Here is a 17,822-nt window from a genome sequence, read left to right on the forward strand (position 1 = left end):
TATTTTTTTTATATCAAGCTGTGCTTGAGGATTAATTGTAGCAGTTGGTATTTGTTTTTTTTATGAGATTGATTTATAAAGGTGGATTAAAGGTTGCATTTATACAGAGGAAAACACCTACTTTATCTCCTCCTGGAGGGCAGTCTTAAAGAGGCGCAATAGCAGGTATTCTTCTCTTTGATTGGATGCATAATTATAGAGAGTAAAGATAACAGAGTCCATGAATTTTGTAGACTTATTCTGGGGCATTTGGAAAATCAGTTTTGCCAAGTAGGTTGGATTAGTCTGCAAAAAGAGAAAAGTTTGGGATAGAATTAAGAGATGCAATATTACATTTTCTGTACAACTAGATACTAATTTGTTTAACTGAATTGCAAAAACATTGATTCTCAGGTTTTTACTTGTATAGGAGTTTCTGTATAATGGACCCTTTTTAATAATGACGGAATAAAAATGCTCAGTAATGGCCCGTACACAATCTGAAAATCAGACGAAAAATACAGCTTTCGAAGCGATCGTACGATAATCTGATCGTTAGTACACAGCTTTCGAGAGCCGATTACGACAGTTCATCTGATATTTATCCAATTGGACAAGCACGAAAGTTCTAGTACAATACCAGATCATATGATTTTTGTTTAATTAGTACAGTTGTTATTTGAAAATACAATACAAATACAGTACAACACATTACATCTCTTCTGATTTTTTTATTCTGTCGTATGAGAATTTTCGTAACTTTAGTAAACTCTTCATTTTCGATATGTGACTAGCATGCAAAAAAACAGACAATCTATCGTCAGATTTTCGGATCGTGTGTATGGGCCATAAGGGCCCTCTGTACAGGGGGCTGTCTAGCTGCAGTGCACCTGGCAGGGACAGATGCAGCGAATCCTCGTCCCTGAACAGACAGGGCCCTAAATGCCGGTATCACATGATACAGCATTCAGCCCATGTCCAGCCACAGCCAACCATACACTATAGCAGGCTGTCTGCAGTGGGGCTCGATGCTGTAACTGTCTCTCCAGGGTTCACTAAAGCACCAACAGGGACACACTACAGCTGCACAGATCCATGTGGAAGGAACCCAGCCAGTGGCAACAGCCCAGTTTCATTAGACTGGATTTATTAAGACTTCTACGAAGGTATTTAATACTACTGATATTAAGGCGCTGTTTCCACTAGTGTGACTTGTCTTGCAGCTTTGGACACAAAGTCGCAAGACAAGTAACAGTCTATTGATTTCAATGGCACCCGTTCAAATTGGTGCGACTTAACCACTTGCCGACCAGCCGCCGTAGATGTACTGCAGCAGGTCGGCTCTCCCAGGCAAAACCCTGTACATGTACGGCGCTCGCCAGGGAGGAGCTGGGGGACTAGCGCGCGCCGCTGGCGGCGCACTCCTGCCCCAGCTCGTCAGCAGGGAAGCCAGTGCGGATGTCAGGTGGCTCCGATGGCCGCCTGACACCGGCGATCTCCCGCCGCTGACAGAGGACAGACGGCTGATGTTAACACAGCCGTCCGTACTTCTCCCTGAAGTGATCACAGATGTCATGTCTCTGTGATGACTTCACAAGCCACGCCCCCCACAGTTATAATCACGCCCCTAGGGTCACATTTAACCCCTTGATCGCCAATACTGTTAACCCCTTCCCTGCCAGAGTCATTATTACAATAACAGTAAATATTTTTAGCACTGATTACTGTAGTAATGTCACTGGTACTCCCAAAAGTATCAAAAATGTCAGTTCGGGGTCTGATCTGTCCGTCGCAATGTCGCAGTCCCGCAAAAAATCGCAGATCCCCGCCATTACTAGTAAAAAATAAAATAAAAATGACATAAATCTTTCCCGTAGTTAGTAAACGTGATAACTTTTGCGCAAACCAATCAAAATACGCTTATTGCGATTTATTTTTACCAAAAATATGTAGCAGAAAACAAATTGGCCTAAAATGTTAAAAAATTTTAAATTTTTACGTTTTTTTTTTTTTTTGAGAATTTCATATAAAAGAATGTGAAAAATATTGTTTTTTTTTTTTTTTCCAAAATTGTCGCTCTTTTTTTGTTTATAGCGCAAAAAATAAATATCGCACAGGTGATCAAATACCATCAAAAGAAAGCTCTATTTGTGGGGAAAAAGGACGTCAATTTAGTTTAGGTACAGTGTTGCACAACCGCGCAATTGTCCGTTAAAGTCACGCAGTGCCAAATCGCAAAATAGGGCCTGGTCATTAAGCAGCAAAATCTTCCGGTCTTAAAGTGGTTAAAGTTGCAGCAACTTTGAAAAAGGTGCCTGCACTACTTTGATGCGGCTTTGATCCAGAGAGTGTAAAGTCGGATTGATCTAGAGTGCAACTTTGGAGTCACACTACTGGGAACGTAGACTAAGAGCAGAATGGTATCATGTAATTAATGATCGGCAGGTTTAGATGGATTTCTCCATTCTTTTCACAACCAGACTGAACAGCACATTGTTCACCATTCCTTTACCTGCAGTAAATAGAACAGATGCTGGTAAGCTTCCAGCTTCTCTCTTTTCTCTTTGCTGAGTGCCTTCAAGCCTCCCTTCTGCTTGTTTAATGCCATCATATCAGACAGCTGCTCCTTGTTCTTCTTTGTCAACTTCTTACTATGGGAGACAACATCCTGCAAATAAGAACAGACAGTATTTAAACATGCGATCCCTGCCTATGTAGTGACCACAGGTGGGCAGGTTCCCCACCAAGACAAGCAGTAAGTGTATAACCCTGCCACTTTATAAAACTCTGGTTTTGCCACATCTGGAGTATTCCTTCCAGTTCTGGTCACCAGTCCTCAGGAAGGATATGCTGGAGAGGGCCACAAAATTAACAGGGGACTGGAGGACTTCAATTACGGGGAAAGTCTACAAGCACTAAATTTATTCTCCCTGGAAAAGAGACGCTTGAGAGGAGATATGATAGCGGTATACAAATACCTGAATGGTGATCGCAATGTAGGGAAAAAAAACGTTTCAGTCTAAGGGAGTGTAAGAGGACAAGGGGCCACACAATGAGATTGGAGAAGTGGTTTAACCTTAAGCTGTGCAGGGGGTTTCTTCACTGTCGGGGCGATAAGGATGCAGAACTCTCTTCCACAATTGGTGGTGTCAACGGGGAGTATTGCTATTTTTTTAGACTCTTTGATGTGCATCTTAGTGAACACAACATACAGGAATATGGGTAATGAATATCCATACTGACACATATACACCTACACAGGTTGAACTGGATGGACTATGGTCTATATTCAACCTACTATGAAACTATGTGATATGTTTTTCCTGCATTCAATAGCACAACACTTGAACACCATTGTGAACTCTGTCTAACTCACCATATAATCTATTACAATGTGCAGGTGCAGAGAAAAGCTTATTCCTACAGGTAGAGAGAGCTCTCCAAGTGCAACATCAAGTATTGCCATTGTTTCTAAGTACCCTTTAATCCAACAAGCTGTTCAGCTCTGATCTTCTCAAGAAAATCTGAACGCTTTTATCACCCAGCATCTGGTCAACTTGAAGAGTAACTCCACCTTTGTTACATAGTCTGGTTGAAAAAAAAAAACACAAGTCCATCTAGTTCAACTAATAAAAAAAGAAGAAAAAAATAATCCCCTCGGGGTGATCAACATACATTGCAGGGATTTTAACAAATTTTGTAGTAGTAGTTCCCAGCTCTTTGTTGCTCTGATGTTTGCTCTATGTTTGTTTTATCATGTCTTTTGGATATGGATTGTAAATGGGAGGGTCTGGTTCATTATAATCACCTGGTGCACTCTCAGTGTTCTAATGAGAAAAGCTTGGGGTGATCAACATACATTGCAGGGATTTTAACAAATGTTGTAGCAGTTCCCTGCTTTTTGTTGCTCTGATGTTTGCTCTGTGTTTGTTTTATCATGTCTTTTTGATATGGATTGTAAATGGGAGAGGCCTGGTTCATTATAATCACCTGGTGCACTCTCAGTGTTCTAATGAGAAAAGCTGCAGGGTTTGCATCACTTTAGAAGTATTTAACCCTTAGGGAGTATCCCACCAAAACTAAAATTCCAATTTTAGGGGTTTCCCCAAAAAATTACTTAGTGCAGACTTCTGCGAAAAATCAGTGAGCCAATCATACAATCCGGAAAATAAATTTTGGTGGGTATGCTGTACACCAGTGGTGTAAAGAACGTCTCCAGGTTGTCATATTGCATTGGATTTTACAGAAAATGACAGCGCTGTAGTTTGAAAAAGAAAGGTAACTTTTCATAACTATAAATTACAACATGGTTTGTGTAGCAATTGAATATGCTATATTTTTCTTTATTTCCCACGAAAGTGGAGTTACCCTTCAAATTTTAGGGGTTTGCCAACATAAGGTTAGCCATACACACGCATATTTTTCTCATTCAACCCCCCAGGCTGAACAAGAGAAAATATTTGATTCTTCCATCCATTCTAAACGGTGTGGATGGAGGAATCTTCCCTGCTGGCTATTGTATTCTGACCACAGTCATTACTCTAGCAGCTGACAGAATATCGCCTGAACAAGGACTGCATCTGAGTTTCCACCCGGTTCCTCTAAATTTCAAATCAAAGTTTGTGGAGCCGGATTTGAACGGGTGCCATTGAAATCAACCAGACTAACTATGTAACAATGGTGGAGTTACTCTTTCAGTTGACCAGATGCTGGGTGATAAAAGCATTCAGATTTTCTTGTAAAAATAATACTATAAAGAGCTTAACAGCTTGTTGGGAAAAGGGGAATTAGAAACAATGGCAATGCTTGATGTTGCACTTGGAGAGCTCTCTCTACCTGTAGGAATAAGCTTTTCTCTGCACCCGCACATTGTAATACATTATATGGCGAGTTAGACAGAATTTCAGGACTAGTGTCCCTATTGGACAATTCCCCCTCTATTACTTATTTGGGGACAACCCAAAATTTGGGGTTTTCTTTTACTTTCACTTTCAGCGCTAATGGTAAACAGGACAAATCGAGATGGTGAATCTCAACAGGGACCACAGACATAAATAAAAACTGACAGGCATTCTAATCCCTCTCCACTCCATTAAAAACCAAAAAAAGTTTTGCCTTTAGTTATACTTTAAGAAAAAGAACTTGGTCAATGACCTGCTCAAATGGTCAATGCCAGACTCAGGTTCTCAAACTAGCAGTATTAAAATATTTGTCAAAAGGTTTTTTTTTTTTTAATGCATATATTACTTTATTAAATGATGCTCCTTTATATCTGCCTGGAACTCAACTTTGCAGCCCATCCTATCCATTCCAGCTGTTATGGAGAGCATTTTAGGCACATCTGAGAAAATTACTATTCATCTTGGAATTATACCTGTAATGTAATCTTGTTTTTCACAAGAAGACCAATTTTGATGTCCATGAGATTAAGATCATTCTCTAGCTGCTGGTTAGATCTCAGTAGGGTCACTACTTCCTCCCTTAGCTTCATGACTTCCAACTCCTCCTGGAAATCCTGGTCACTCTGGTCCAGAAGATGGACAAATTTACGGAGCACTGCCATGGGTGGGTTTTCGGCATTGACTAAGAGCAGAAATGTACATTGTTTATTCAGCACACCTCAGAACATAGCAGAGAAACACATTAATGATTTACATTAACAAAAAACAGAATATTAGAAAGGGAAAAAAGGGGGGGGGGGGGTGAGAGAGAGCAGGAGTGATTTAGAAAAAAAAAAACAGGTAGGGAGTGAATAAGAGAAGAAAATCACGTGAAGATTTCTGATGTCATCTTATTTACTAAAAATCAGAATCATTGTAAAACTCTTAAAAATGTTGAGATGGTCACACACCTTACAAACTGATTGAACCAATTACTATTAGGTGTGAAGACTTACATGGATGAATATGAGCTGAATGAATTGTTTAGGTAGACCATCTCACACATACTAAAGGAGATTGTAATGTGTGTGGCCTGCTTCAAAGTTCAAATGGGAAACCGTCATTTTAGTGTAAGATATGGTATCAAAATGCCATTACGCTTCTGCTACAGCCAACTTGACACAGGACCAAAGAACAGATCATGTGATTTCTCATCAGCCATTGGGATGGGTCTTGTCCTGTCAAAAAGTTTGTACTGTCCTGGAATTTTTGGGCCTCAATGAGATAGGCCGCCAGTACATCAGGACTGATCAATTTTCAGATATGCATACCATAGTTTGTGGGCGCTATAACTTTCCTACAGACCAATTTTCACATATATATATATATATATATATATATATATATATATATATACACACACCATAGTTTGTGGATGCTATAACTTTCCTACAGACCAATTTCCATATATATATATAAATATATATATATATATATATATATATATATATATATACACACCATAGTTTGTGGATGCTATAACTTTCCTACAGACCAATTTTCAGATATGTATACCATAGTTTGTGGATGCTATAACTTTCCTACAGACCAATTTCCATATATATATATATATATATATACACCATAGTTTGTGGATGCTATAAATTTCCTACAGACCAATTTTCAGATATGTATACCATAGTTTGTGAATGCTATAACTTTCCTACAGACTAAATAAAAAAAACTAACTTGAGTTTTTTTCACCAAAGAAATGTAGCAGTATACATTTTGGGCTAAACTTATGAAGAATTATTATTTATTTGCAAACTTTTATAACAGAAATAAAGAAAAACGCGTTTTGTTTTCCAAATTTTTGGTCTTTTTTAGTATATTCAGCAAAAAATAAAAACCCCAGTGGTGATCAAATACTGCCAAAAGAAAGTTCTGTTTGTGTGACAAAAAATGATAAAAACTTCATATGGGTACAGTGCTGCATAAAGGGGCAATTGTCATTCAAAGTGTGACAGCGCTGAAAGCTGAAATTGGCCTAGGCAGGAAGGGGGTAAAAGTGCCTGGTTTTGAAGTGTTAAGTATATTGTACTCACTCAAGGTTTTGTAGTCATCTCGTGCTTTGTTAGCTCGGATGAAGGCTTGGATTTTTACAATATCATTAATCTGCAGATAGAAGAGAGTCAGGCGTTTAGTGATGTGCTGTTCATACGGCAGTACACGGGATATATAGAACAGGTGAAGGCTCTTACGTGGTCTCTGAAGTACTTTAGTCTATCTCTGTAGCGCTTCCTGGCCTGATACATTCTTGTGTAGGATTGAATCTAGAGTACAATTGAAAACATGTTACAGATTTATTTTGCAAATGTTACAAATAAATCAAGGCTCATAGCTAAATACTTCACATGCACAACTAGCATCACCATCTATACAACAGCAAGACAAACGTTCCAATACCTTGACAACTTCATCACTGTGATTGTTCAGATACCGCAGGCGATCTTTGAATGCCTTTCTCTGCTTCTGTCCTCTGTAATGGGACTGAAAATAAACAGAAATATCTATAGTAAAAAGTATGATATGATGAACATAGGATAACTAGAAAAATCCCATAGAGTACAAATTGGGGGCACAGTGTTGTCCAGAACTACAGAAGAAAAGGGTTTGGGTTTGCTCATTTCAGATGAGTGCAAAAATGAACAGTGTGACCAGGCTATGGGAAAGGCATTTAGAATTCCGGGGAACGTCACCAGCAGGAGGAAGGAAGTCCAGTTTCTACTATATAGACCAGCCCTTCCCAACCAGGGTTCAGTGGAACCCAGGGGTTCCTCCAGAGTTGCCTTTCTCTACCTTTTTACCCCAGAGGAACCATTTAAATAATTTTCAGGTCTAAGAAAATCCCTGCTGAAACAAATTCAGTGTTGGTCAGTGGGTAAAATGCCCCTTACATTGGTGGTTAGTGGGAAGGATAACCCTATTAAAGTAGTGGTCAGAATGAAATCTCTACAGACAGTTAAAAAGATCATTGGCTTTAGGCAGCTGGCTCTGCCAAGTGAAGTTGGCCCCAGAACTATACAGGTACTACCAATGGGAGATCAATCAGTCACAGCTACAGGAACACCTAGGAGGAATGGCTCTGGAGGAACCTTGGTTGAGAATGACTACTCCAGAGGTTGCTGTGGGTTCTCTTAGCTGCGTCTGATTGACTGCCTATTGGATAGTGCTTGCATTGTTCCAGGTCCAATGCCACCTGGCAAAGCCAGCTGCAGGACACCAATGATCTTTTTAGCTGTCTGTAAGGTTGGCATTCGGACCACCACTGTAAGGGGGTATTCTTTCCACTGGCCACCAACATAAAACTAAACTATTTATTGACCCCATAATTGGTTAGCAAAAGTTCTGAAAGACCTAAAAATGATTTCTAGTGTTCCTCTGATGTAAAAATGCAGAGAAACGCTGACTGACAGTCACGGCTCTCTGCTCAGAGCAAAGGGAGAGAACTGAGCGATCAGCGGCTAAGTTCTCCCTACAGAGCCGACGGGGGCAGATGTAGCATCAAATCGATGTAATCGAATATAAATGTTTTTTTTTTTTTTGGAAAGCTATACTTCTCTTTAACCTTCCTAGCGGTATTCCCGAGTGTGGCTCGGGGTTAAATTTCAGTGCCAAAAGCAGTAACCCCGAGCCACACTCGGGGTACCGCTAGGAAGATCGCTGGATCCTGATAGAGGGGTTACTTACCTTGTCCCCGGGATCCAGCGATGTATCCCGGCGGTGTGTGGCGGCAGATCTTCCTCCAGATCCTCTGTGTGCCCCGGCTTCCGTCTCCTGCGACGTGACGTTCGCAGGTGGGTTGAACCGGCGGCAAATTCAAATGTAAAACACACCAAACACACTGATACAATGCAAAATAAATTCACATTAGTTTGCCCCCCAGTGCCCTTTCCTGCAGTTTTACTGTACTTTTTATGTGTGTATATATATACATATATATATATATATATATATATATACATACATATATATATATATATATATATATATACATACATACATATATATATATATATATATACATATACATACATACATATATATATATATATATATATATATATATATATATACATACACACATATATATATATATAATATATGTATACGTATATGTATATATATGTATATATACAGTATATACATATATGTATACATACATAACTTATTTATAGTTTTTTATTATATTATAATTTATGATTTTGTGTTTCAAACTTTATCATACCCGAGATGTTATAAAGAAGAACGCACAGTAAAAAAAAAAAATCATATATAAATAGTTGGTGTGGGCTGCTCATTCTTAAGAATTACATGCAAAATAATGGTACCGCTTTCAGCGCCTAAAATCTGAAAGAATCATACCGCCAGGGAGGTTAAAAATGTTTTTTTTCCTCTGCGAGGTTGCAAATGTAGCTTACTACAACTGATGAAACTAATGTCAAAGAGCAACAAAATTAAATAAAGTTGCCCATGGAAAATCCATCTTGCAGCACAGCATATTAACTTGTTTTATTGCATTATAATATCTCAGAATCATGAAAATACTTTCCTCATGTTGATCATTATATTTATTGTGTATGATGTTCATGTTGCATACTGAGCATTGTTTTTGCTCCAATGCAGGGTGTTCTTAATTTGACTTATTGGTGGGTTCTCCATACCCGACTCCAAAACCGGTGATGACTCACTTAAGAAACAAAGACTAATGGGCTAAAGGAATCACAATTCACTCTGTAAAGAAAACCTTGTCCGCTTTTTTCATACTATTCCTTTAACCTGTCTATTATTTTGGATTATGTAGCTGTCCATTCCAGCCTTTATAATTGCAGCAAATGGTGACATCTGTGAATTAATAGAATCTATTAGACATAAAATTTGTATTGATGCAGCCTACGGGAATGACCTCTTGTATTTTTTGCTGACAGTTCTCGCTGTCCTTGAATCCTCCACATACTTCCTTCAAGCACACACCTCCTACACGTGAATAGAAGGTGAGGCCTTGAGCACCGTCAATCCAAAACAAAAGTGTACACAACTGTTTACAAGACAACACTAACTGTCACAAGATGTTCCTGTCTTACCAGATTTACTTACTGTCTAGATCCTTACAGATCTGATATGTAAAAAGGATTGTAAACTACATAGAACTGCAGAAAAATCAGGTCACATGTGAATACCTAACTGCTGACGCATAAGATAGCACTTTGATGGTTATAGTCTGAATTATGAAATAAACAGTAATTTTATGTATTAAACTTTTACATTCTGCACAAGGTTAACAATGGCAAAGGCAAAAAAAGGTAATGAACTGCTTAAATGCAAGATCTTGTTAACAAGTATAGCTTTGATGACTCGCAATTAATTAAAGTGACATTCAATTCTGGTTTTAAAAAAAAAAAAAGAAAAAGTTCTATGCAATGATGTATTCTTAATTTAGATTAGCACCTCCCATTGCTCAAACTTTTCCAAATTTTTTTTTGCTGTGATCTGACTTCATGTTAGAATGTGGCTATGTTCATTCTCCATGATCCCACTGTATGTTGGAGTGCAGCCACCTACTTTGATTTCCGGACCATTAAAGAATTCAACCACTTTGTAAAATGTGCTGGATTACAAGGGGATAAGTCCAATAAGGTGCATGCCACCTTGTATACTTATCTCTTTAATTAACATTTTTACTGAGCGCCGGGAGCATAGCTATTGCTATACTTCTGGCACTCCGACGCTGGACCCTCTGGTCTCAGCTTCTGTAACTGCAATGTCGCATGCAGCCTCTGTGCCCGTCTGCCCCTCCCCTCCTCCTGCCCAATTACATAGCGCTTGGTATTATGCGGACTCGTAAAATACAAAGGCTTCTGTGAAAAGACAGCAGAAAGGAGGGGAGAGTCAGGCAGAGATGCTGTGTGTCAGAAGACAGCATCTCTCCTGTCAGAGCCCCAGGTAAAACTGTCAGATGTAAATTAAATAGATAGGTCCACAAGGCAACACCTTGTTGGATTTAACTCTTAGTAAGCCAGCACATGTTACAAACTGGTTGAATTCCTGGAAATCAGCTATAACCTCCCTGGCGGTATGATTCTTTTGGATTTTAGGTGCTGAAAGCGGTACCATTATTTTGCATGTAATTCTTGTGAATGAGCAGTCCAAACCAACTGTATACATTTATTATATATATTATATTATTATGTATACATATATTATATATATATATATATACGTATATATATATATATATATATATATATATAAAATGTATACAGTTGGTTTGGGCTGCTCATTCACAAGAATTACGTGTATATATATATATATATATGTGTGTGTGTATATATATATATAATGTATATGTGTATGTATATATATATATATATATATATATATATATACACTGTATATATATATATATATATATATATATATATATATATATATATATATATTTACATAAAAATTACAGTAAAACTGCAGGAAAGGGCACTGGGGGGCAATGTAATGTGATTTTATTTTATTTTGAATGATATCAGTGTGTTTGGTGCATTTTACATTTGAATTTGCCGCCGGTTCCCCCCCCCCCCCGGCGGACGTCACGTCGCCGGAGACGGAAGCCGGGGCTCGCAGACAATCGGGAGGAAGCTCCGCCGCCGCACACCGCCCGCAGTCTTCGCTGGATCCCGGAGAAAAGGTAAGTAAAACCTCTTCCAGCATCCAGCGATCTTCTTAGCGCTACCCCGAGTGTGACTCGGGGTTACCGCTTTTGGCACTAAAATCTTACCCCGAGTCACACTCGGGAATACCGCTAGGAAGGTTAAAGTAGTAGATGTATACAAATTATTTTTGGAGAATAAGGATATTGTTTAGTATCACTTTAAATCCTGCAGAGGCCACAGTCTGACATGCCTTGTAAAGCAGTGCTCACCTGAATACAGGTTATAGCAGGGACCTGTTCCTTCAAGAATTTCATTCTATGGTTAAACTGCCTGCGTATGAGAAATCCACGGCACCGGGCCTGCAGCTTAGTAATAAGGTTTTCATTGGCGAGCCATAGTTGTTCCCGGTTATACGCAGCTGAAACTCCCGAAATGGTACTCTGTAAAAGGCAAAAATATACATATGATTAGTAAAACAGAAATTCTGGACATGTATTAGCTTTGTTAATCTTTTTTATGTAATTAGAGCAATTAAATGTAGACTACTACATAGGCTAAGCTTGTCTGCTTTAAGAAATAGTCTTCTGTCAGATTATTGGTAGATAATATTATACTGGCTGCAATCGTCCTCTGCCAGTCTAAAGAAATAGAACACTTTTTTGTTCAATTGTCAAGTTCTTGTTTAGAAATTTTCAGAAATGACTCTCACTAATTTTAATTACTTGCTGGACTTTTAGACTCCACACCACATCTCACATACAAAGACAAAAGGGCAATGGTACTCCCCAAACAGAACTCTGTTCTACAATGGCCAGCAATCCTATGGTAAGATCTCAGCAAAGCAATAAAGGCTACTAAATAAAAGGTACTGTACTTCAACAACTGTCAGGTGTTTATTGCTGTCTGTGCCCATTATTATCAGTATTATTAGGAACAAAAGTGATGGTCAATCCAAAATTCTGAGCTGCCATCAGAAGAGGAACAGAGGGGGAATCTTCCAGTGAGGTCACTTGTTCCTGTGACAATTGTCTATGGGCCACCATACATATTACAATTCGACTGTACAATCCTTGTACAGACTTTAGATTTACTAAAACTATGTATAATAACAGCTTACATAAATTATTTAATCAATTTATATGCATACGTGTACTGCATAGTTGTTGCTAGATCTAAAGGAGTTTGTACGTTTGGGACTATCATTAAGGCATCATTAATACTAATAAAGAAAAGCCGCTCAGGTGAGGCAAGGCATTCCGGTGCGAGTCGGATCCGTCATCCAGATACTGCACAGCCAAAGGAAAATTGACCGCACTCAGGAACTGATGAAAAAGAAGTGTTTTAATTCCTCATAAAAGATGAATACAGACAGTGCATCACAGGAACATGCAACAGGTTGACGCGTTTCACCATACAAATGATCGCTTACTCATAACCAAGTTAACCGAGTTAATAAGTAAGCGATCATTTGTATCGTGAAACACGTCAACCTGTTGCATGTTCCTGTGATGCACTGTCTGTATTCATCTTTTATGAGGAATTAAAACACTTCTTTTTCATCAATTCCTGAGTGCAGCCAATTTTCCTTTGGCTGTGAAGGCATTCTTACATTGGAAAGATATTTATTCACATCATGCCGAGTTTACACAACAGAAAGTGAACAGAAATCTCCACAAATGGCCAAAAAAATAAAAACGCCCTCCCCCCACGGCACCCCTGGCTCCTCCTCTTTGGCCAGTATCCCCATAGGAAGCTGCTTCCTATGGGGGCACTCATGCAGACTGTTACACCAATATACCAAGAGTTGTAGATATATTTATTAACAGGGGGTCCCTAAGACTGGAAAACTATTTCAAGGGTTCCTCCATGTTAAAAAAAAAACGAAAAAGGCTGTGCTAGACCATGGAGGACAAAGGAATAGGTTCACTATGAGGCCAGTACAATTAAAAAGTTGCACTAGAGCTGCACGATTATTCTTCAAAAAAAATTGCGATCGCGATTCAACCCCCCCTCACAATCTTAATCCGGTGTTCCGTGAGAATTACCTACCCGTGAGAAAAACCTACCCCTCGTCACTTCCGGTTCACGGCACTGTATGGAATGCAGCGCTTACATTAAAACAGCGGGGCTGCAATACGAATCATCTCCGCTCCTGTGCCTGTCACTTCCCTGCTCTCGGCAACTAAATATAAAAGCGGCGGCGGGTGTATGTAAACATAAATCACGGAGACGCCAGCCGCTTTTATATTTACTTGCCGAGAGCAGGGAAGTGACAGGCACAGGAGCGGAGATGATTCGTATTGCAGCCCCGCTGTTTTATTTAACCGCCGCGTGGGTAGGTTTTTTCCACGGTACACCGTGCTATTTCCATACTAGTGCGCATGCGCACTAGTCTGCTCCTCTGTTGTCCCTTTAGGTATCCGGCCCTGTGAGCATGCGCACTGCTGCGCTGCTCAGCTGTTCCTGGCCGGAAGTGACGAGGGGTAGGTAATTCTCACGGGGTAGGTAATTCTCACGTTACACCGGCATTTCGACAATTCATGTTAAACAAGCGCAGGGCCGTTCTCTGCTCCAAGCTGTAAAAAAAAGGGCAGCTGGCAAAGTTTATCACAACATTGCTCAGTGCTGAAATAAAAAGAAACATTGCATCATTTGGTTCTTTCAGATCAAATGGATGAACTTTGGTCTGTAAATGAGGTCAGTTTACCCACTTAAAGACTAAGCCTTTTTCTGACACTAATTGCTTACAAGTTAAAATCAGTATTTTATGCTAGAAAATTACTTAGAATCCCCAAACATTATATATTTTTTTAGTAGAGACCCTAGAGAATAAAATGGCGGTCATAGCAGTATTTTTTTCACACTGTATTTGCGCATTTTGTGTAAAGTGAAAGATGATGTTACGCCGAGAATTGTGATCTTTATTCTAAGCTTAAACATTGTGATTCTCATTTTATCCAGAATCGTGAAGCTCTAAGTTGCACATACTTATCTTCCCTTTGCTACCCTTTCTTGGGTCATCAGGAGAGTGAACACCGTCTAAGCTCCAAGTGGCAACCTCGAGCTTAGGGATCCTTTCGCTTGCGTAAAAGAATGGGTGCTTTGGCATGAATCAGAGCTTTTACATGGCAGGGAGTCGCATGCTCCTCAAACCTGGAAGTTAGGGGTATCTTTCTTTGCTCCCAGCGCTGAACTGAGTGGTGGAGACAGTGAAGGGAAGAGCAGTATGTGTTGCTGATGGAACCTTCCTTTCACTAGTGCTTGTGCCCATCTCACTGATATTTCTGCACTAAACATGTCACAAGCCACTCTAGAAAAAATACTCCCACCCCTTAAAAGAAGAAAATCCCCTGACAGTTGTTCTGATCAGGCACAGATGGCAAATCCCTGTGTTCTTGTCTTATTTACAGGAAGAACATTACAAGAATTAGAAGGTGAAGTGTCAACTTCTAGCATTTGAGATATTTATAGGCACTATAAAATGATGGATGCTTAGACCTAGATGGAATATATTGAAGTACATACCCATTAAATTAGCAAACACCATACTTGATGACACTTTCCGTTTTAAAATGATGGATGTTTTCATTATAGACCATTTCCTTCACCGGTCATTAATATTATATGACGATAAGATACCTTTTTTTGTTCCACTTACCTGAATTTCCTCTTTGGAGAGCTGAGTATTGTTTGGTGTAAATCCTGGTGGCTCTTCCCATCCACCTTCATTAGTATGCAGATTAAAATAATAGTGATAGCCACCCTTCACCCAGTGCTGTACCCACTCGCTTCCATTGTCCCCTACAAGGTATAAAGACATTTCAAAAGAGGGATGACTCTCATTACACATGTCATATAGATCAATGCAATAAATGGCTGACATTTCCCCATTTGATGAATGTTCACCAATAATGCAAAGCACAGAACAACACAGCATAAGTCATGCCTTTAGGTCATCTCCAAGTTCTACATTTACGTAATCTTTCAAAGTAAGTTTATTTTGATTTGCTCTAAGGTAGTGTAGTGTATAGCTCACTCATATCATCATTAACTGTATAGTGCTGTAGATCCCAATTTGCTGGCAATGACGTGCTTTCCTATTGTACTGGAATTAATTCTACCTTGTGCTGCTTTATTCTTCTTCACTTCCGACAACTCATTTTGATAGGTCTGAGCGCATTCTGCTGTCACGCCATACAGTCCAACATCTGGAGATCGCAGGGCGCTGAGCATCTGGACACTGTCATCTCTGTCTACAGCCTCATTAATAGCCAAGATACCACGAGCAACTGGAATGAAGAAGAGCAAAAAATACAACAATAAGGAGATTTGATTAAGAAAAAAGTACAGAAATGTGAACATGTTTTTATACCCAAAATAGAAAAAAAAAGGTGCAAAGCAAGCAGCATGGAATGGAAATCTCTGACCACTAACCACAAGTGTGCATTTGCTAATTGTATATTAAAAAGTCTATAGAGGCAATTTAATGTTGCTTTCCAGACCAATATTACTAATCACATTAAAACATGGGTGTCCAACCTTTTGGCTTCTCTGGGCCACATTGAGTGTAGAGATATTTTCTCAGGCCGCATATAAAATATATACTATAGTTAGGGTATATAAGTAATAAAACGTGGCCGCGCCCTTCCCGCGCTGCTTCGCCCCCCCAGCACTAATTTAACACAACTAGTGGATGATCCCTTCTGAGGCAGTCTCTGCCTACAGTTAGTTGGAAGCCGCTGTGGCCGTGCCCCCGACCCGCCTTCCTTCCTCCCCAGCAAAAAAAAAAATTGTCAGGGAGCAGTGGGCCACATTGCCTGCGGTTCCGGGCCGCATGTGGCCCCCGGGCCGCAGGTTGGACATGCCTGCATTAAATGTATATAGGTACAGGGCAAAGTGTTCCGGACAGTGATTACTAGTTATGTTAAATAGAGATGCACTGAAATCTCGGCCGCAAAAATGGTGTTATCGGCATTTTGCAGATAAGAGAAAAAGGTACCAATAATGGCGGCTGAATATTTTTACCGCAAATTCACTGCTGATTTTACCACAATTTTACTGAGCTTATAGTTTGTTTTTCATAGATCGTGTTACTCAAAAACGTAACACTGGTGAAATAATGATGTGATCTTGCTGCGTATTCAATGCATTTCAATGTGTTTTCAATGCATTTCAACCGGGAGGTGCATTTTTAGCGCAGTTTTTTTAACTGCCCAAAAATGCAGCAAGCAGGATTTCTCAGGCTGGGTTCACACATGTGATGCAGAAATCAGTGCGATTCCTGTGCAGGTTTCTGCATCGCATCTAACTCGCAGGCAGTTAACACTGCCCTTTGCAAACCGCTGCGGGTGTCAACAGAAAGTTAATGATACCCCCAAATTGGACAGGAATCGAATCGCATGAACACCTATGTGATCCGATTCCAGTGCGGACCAAGAAAAGGGTCCTGCACCATTTTGGTCCGAATGCAATGCAAATTCAGCCATACAAACTATATGGCTTAATTCGCATCTCACAGACATCGCATGTGATCTGCACAGCAATGCAGTGCGAATCCCATGCGATTTCTGTCATGCAATAGTATGAACTCAGCCTAACACAAAGGAAGTGCAATATACCAGTGTGAAGACATACATAGAATTTAAACGGATACATTTTTCTTGAGCTAAAAGGTGCCGATAATGTCCGACAATTAATTTATATTAATTTAAAATGATGATATTAATTAAAAAGTTGAATACAATACAATTATATATAAAAATATAAATATTTTTTTAAAAACTGTCATTTTCGGTTTTCGGCCAAGTGCATCCTGCATTTTCGGTTTCGGCACCAAAATTTCCGTTTGGTGCACCTATAATGTTAAACAGTGTCTGGGGAGTTCAATAAAGTTATGGAGGTAGTTTCCTTAAGAACTACCTGTGCCTAATTCAGACAAACATCTGCACCAATGTCAGTAATATTACCGACACATGCAGCAAATTCAGGTAGTTCTTACTACCGCCACTATGGCTGCAACAGATTCTTAAAGGATCAGTACCAGTTCACAGATTAGGAAACTGGTGGTAATCAAGACCAACTACGATCTGCATACAGAGGTACACCATTACTCAGAGCAGGCTGTGCCTGTGCTCCATTATTATTATTATTCAGGATTTCTATAGCGCCAGCAGTTTACGCAGCGCTTTACAATGTTAGAGGGAGACAATACAGTTACAATACAATAAAATACACGAGGATTAAGAGGGCCCTGCTC

At 39.5% G+C, this 17,822-nt stretch overlaps 1 protein-coding gene across 1 annotated transcript in view; it reads right to left on the minus strand.

The window, feature by feature from the left end:
* Nucleotides 1–17,822, minus strand: part of IQGAP1 (IQ motif containing GTPase activating protein 1) — a 284,753-nt gene that overhangs the window by 36,345 nt on the left and 230,586 nt on the right. The window contains exons 17-25 of the mRNA XM_082253376.1: nt 15,688–15,855; nt 15,225–15,367; nt 11,836–12,006; nt 7,326–7,409; nt 7,121–7,192; nt 6,965–7,034; nt 5,354–5,562; nt 2,492–2,647; nt 122–285 (exon numbers count right to left, since the gene is read on the minus strand). Of these exons, the coding sequence (XP_082109502.1) occupies nt 122–285; nt 2,492–2,647; nt 5,354–5,562; nt 6,965–7,034; nt 7,121–7,192; nt 7,326–7,409; nt 11,836–12,006; nt 15,225–15,367; nt 15,688–15,855 (1,237 nt within the window). The remainder of the gene's footprint in view (nt 1–121; nt 286–2,491; nt 2,648–5,353; nt 5,563–6,964; nt 7,035–7,120; nt 7,193–7,325; nt 7,410–11,835; nt 12,007–15,224; nt 15,368–15,687; nt 15,856–17,822) is intronic.

This window comes from Pelophylax lessonae (genome assembly GCF_965119305.1).
Source record: "Pelophylax lessonae genome assembly, chromosome: 4".
Taxonomy (NCBI): domain Eukaryota; kingdom Metazoa; phylum Chordata; class Amphibia; order Anura; family Ranidae; genus Pelophylax; species Pelophylax lessonae.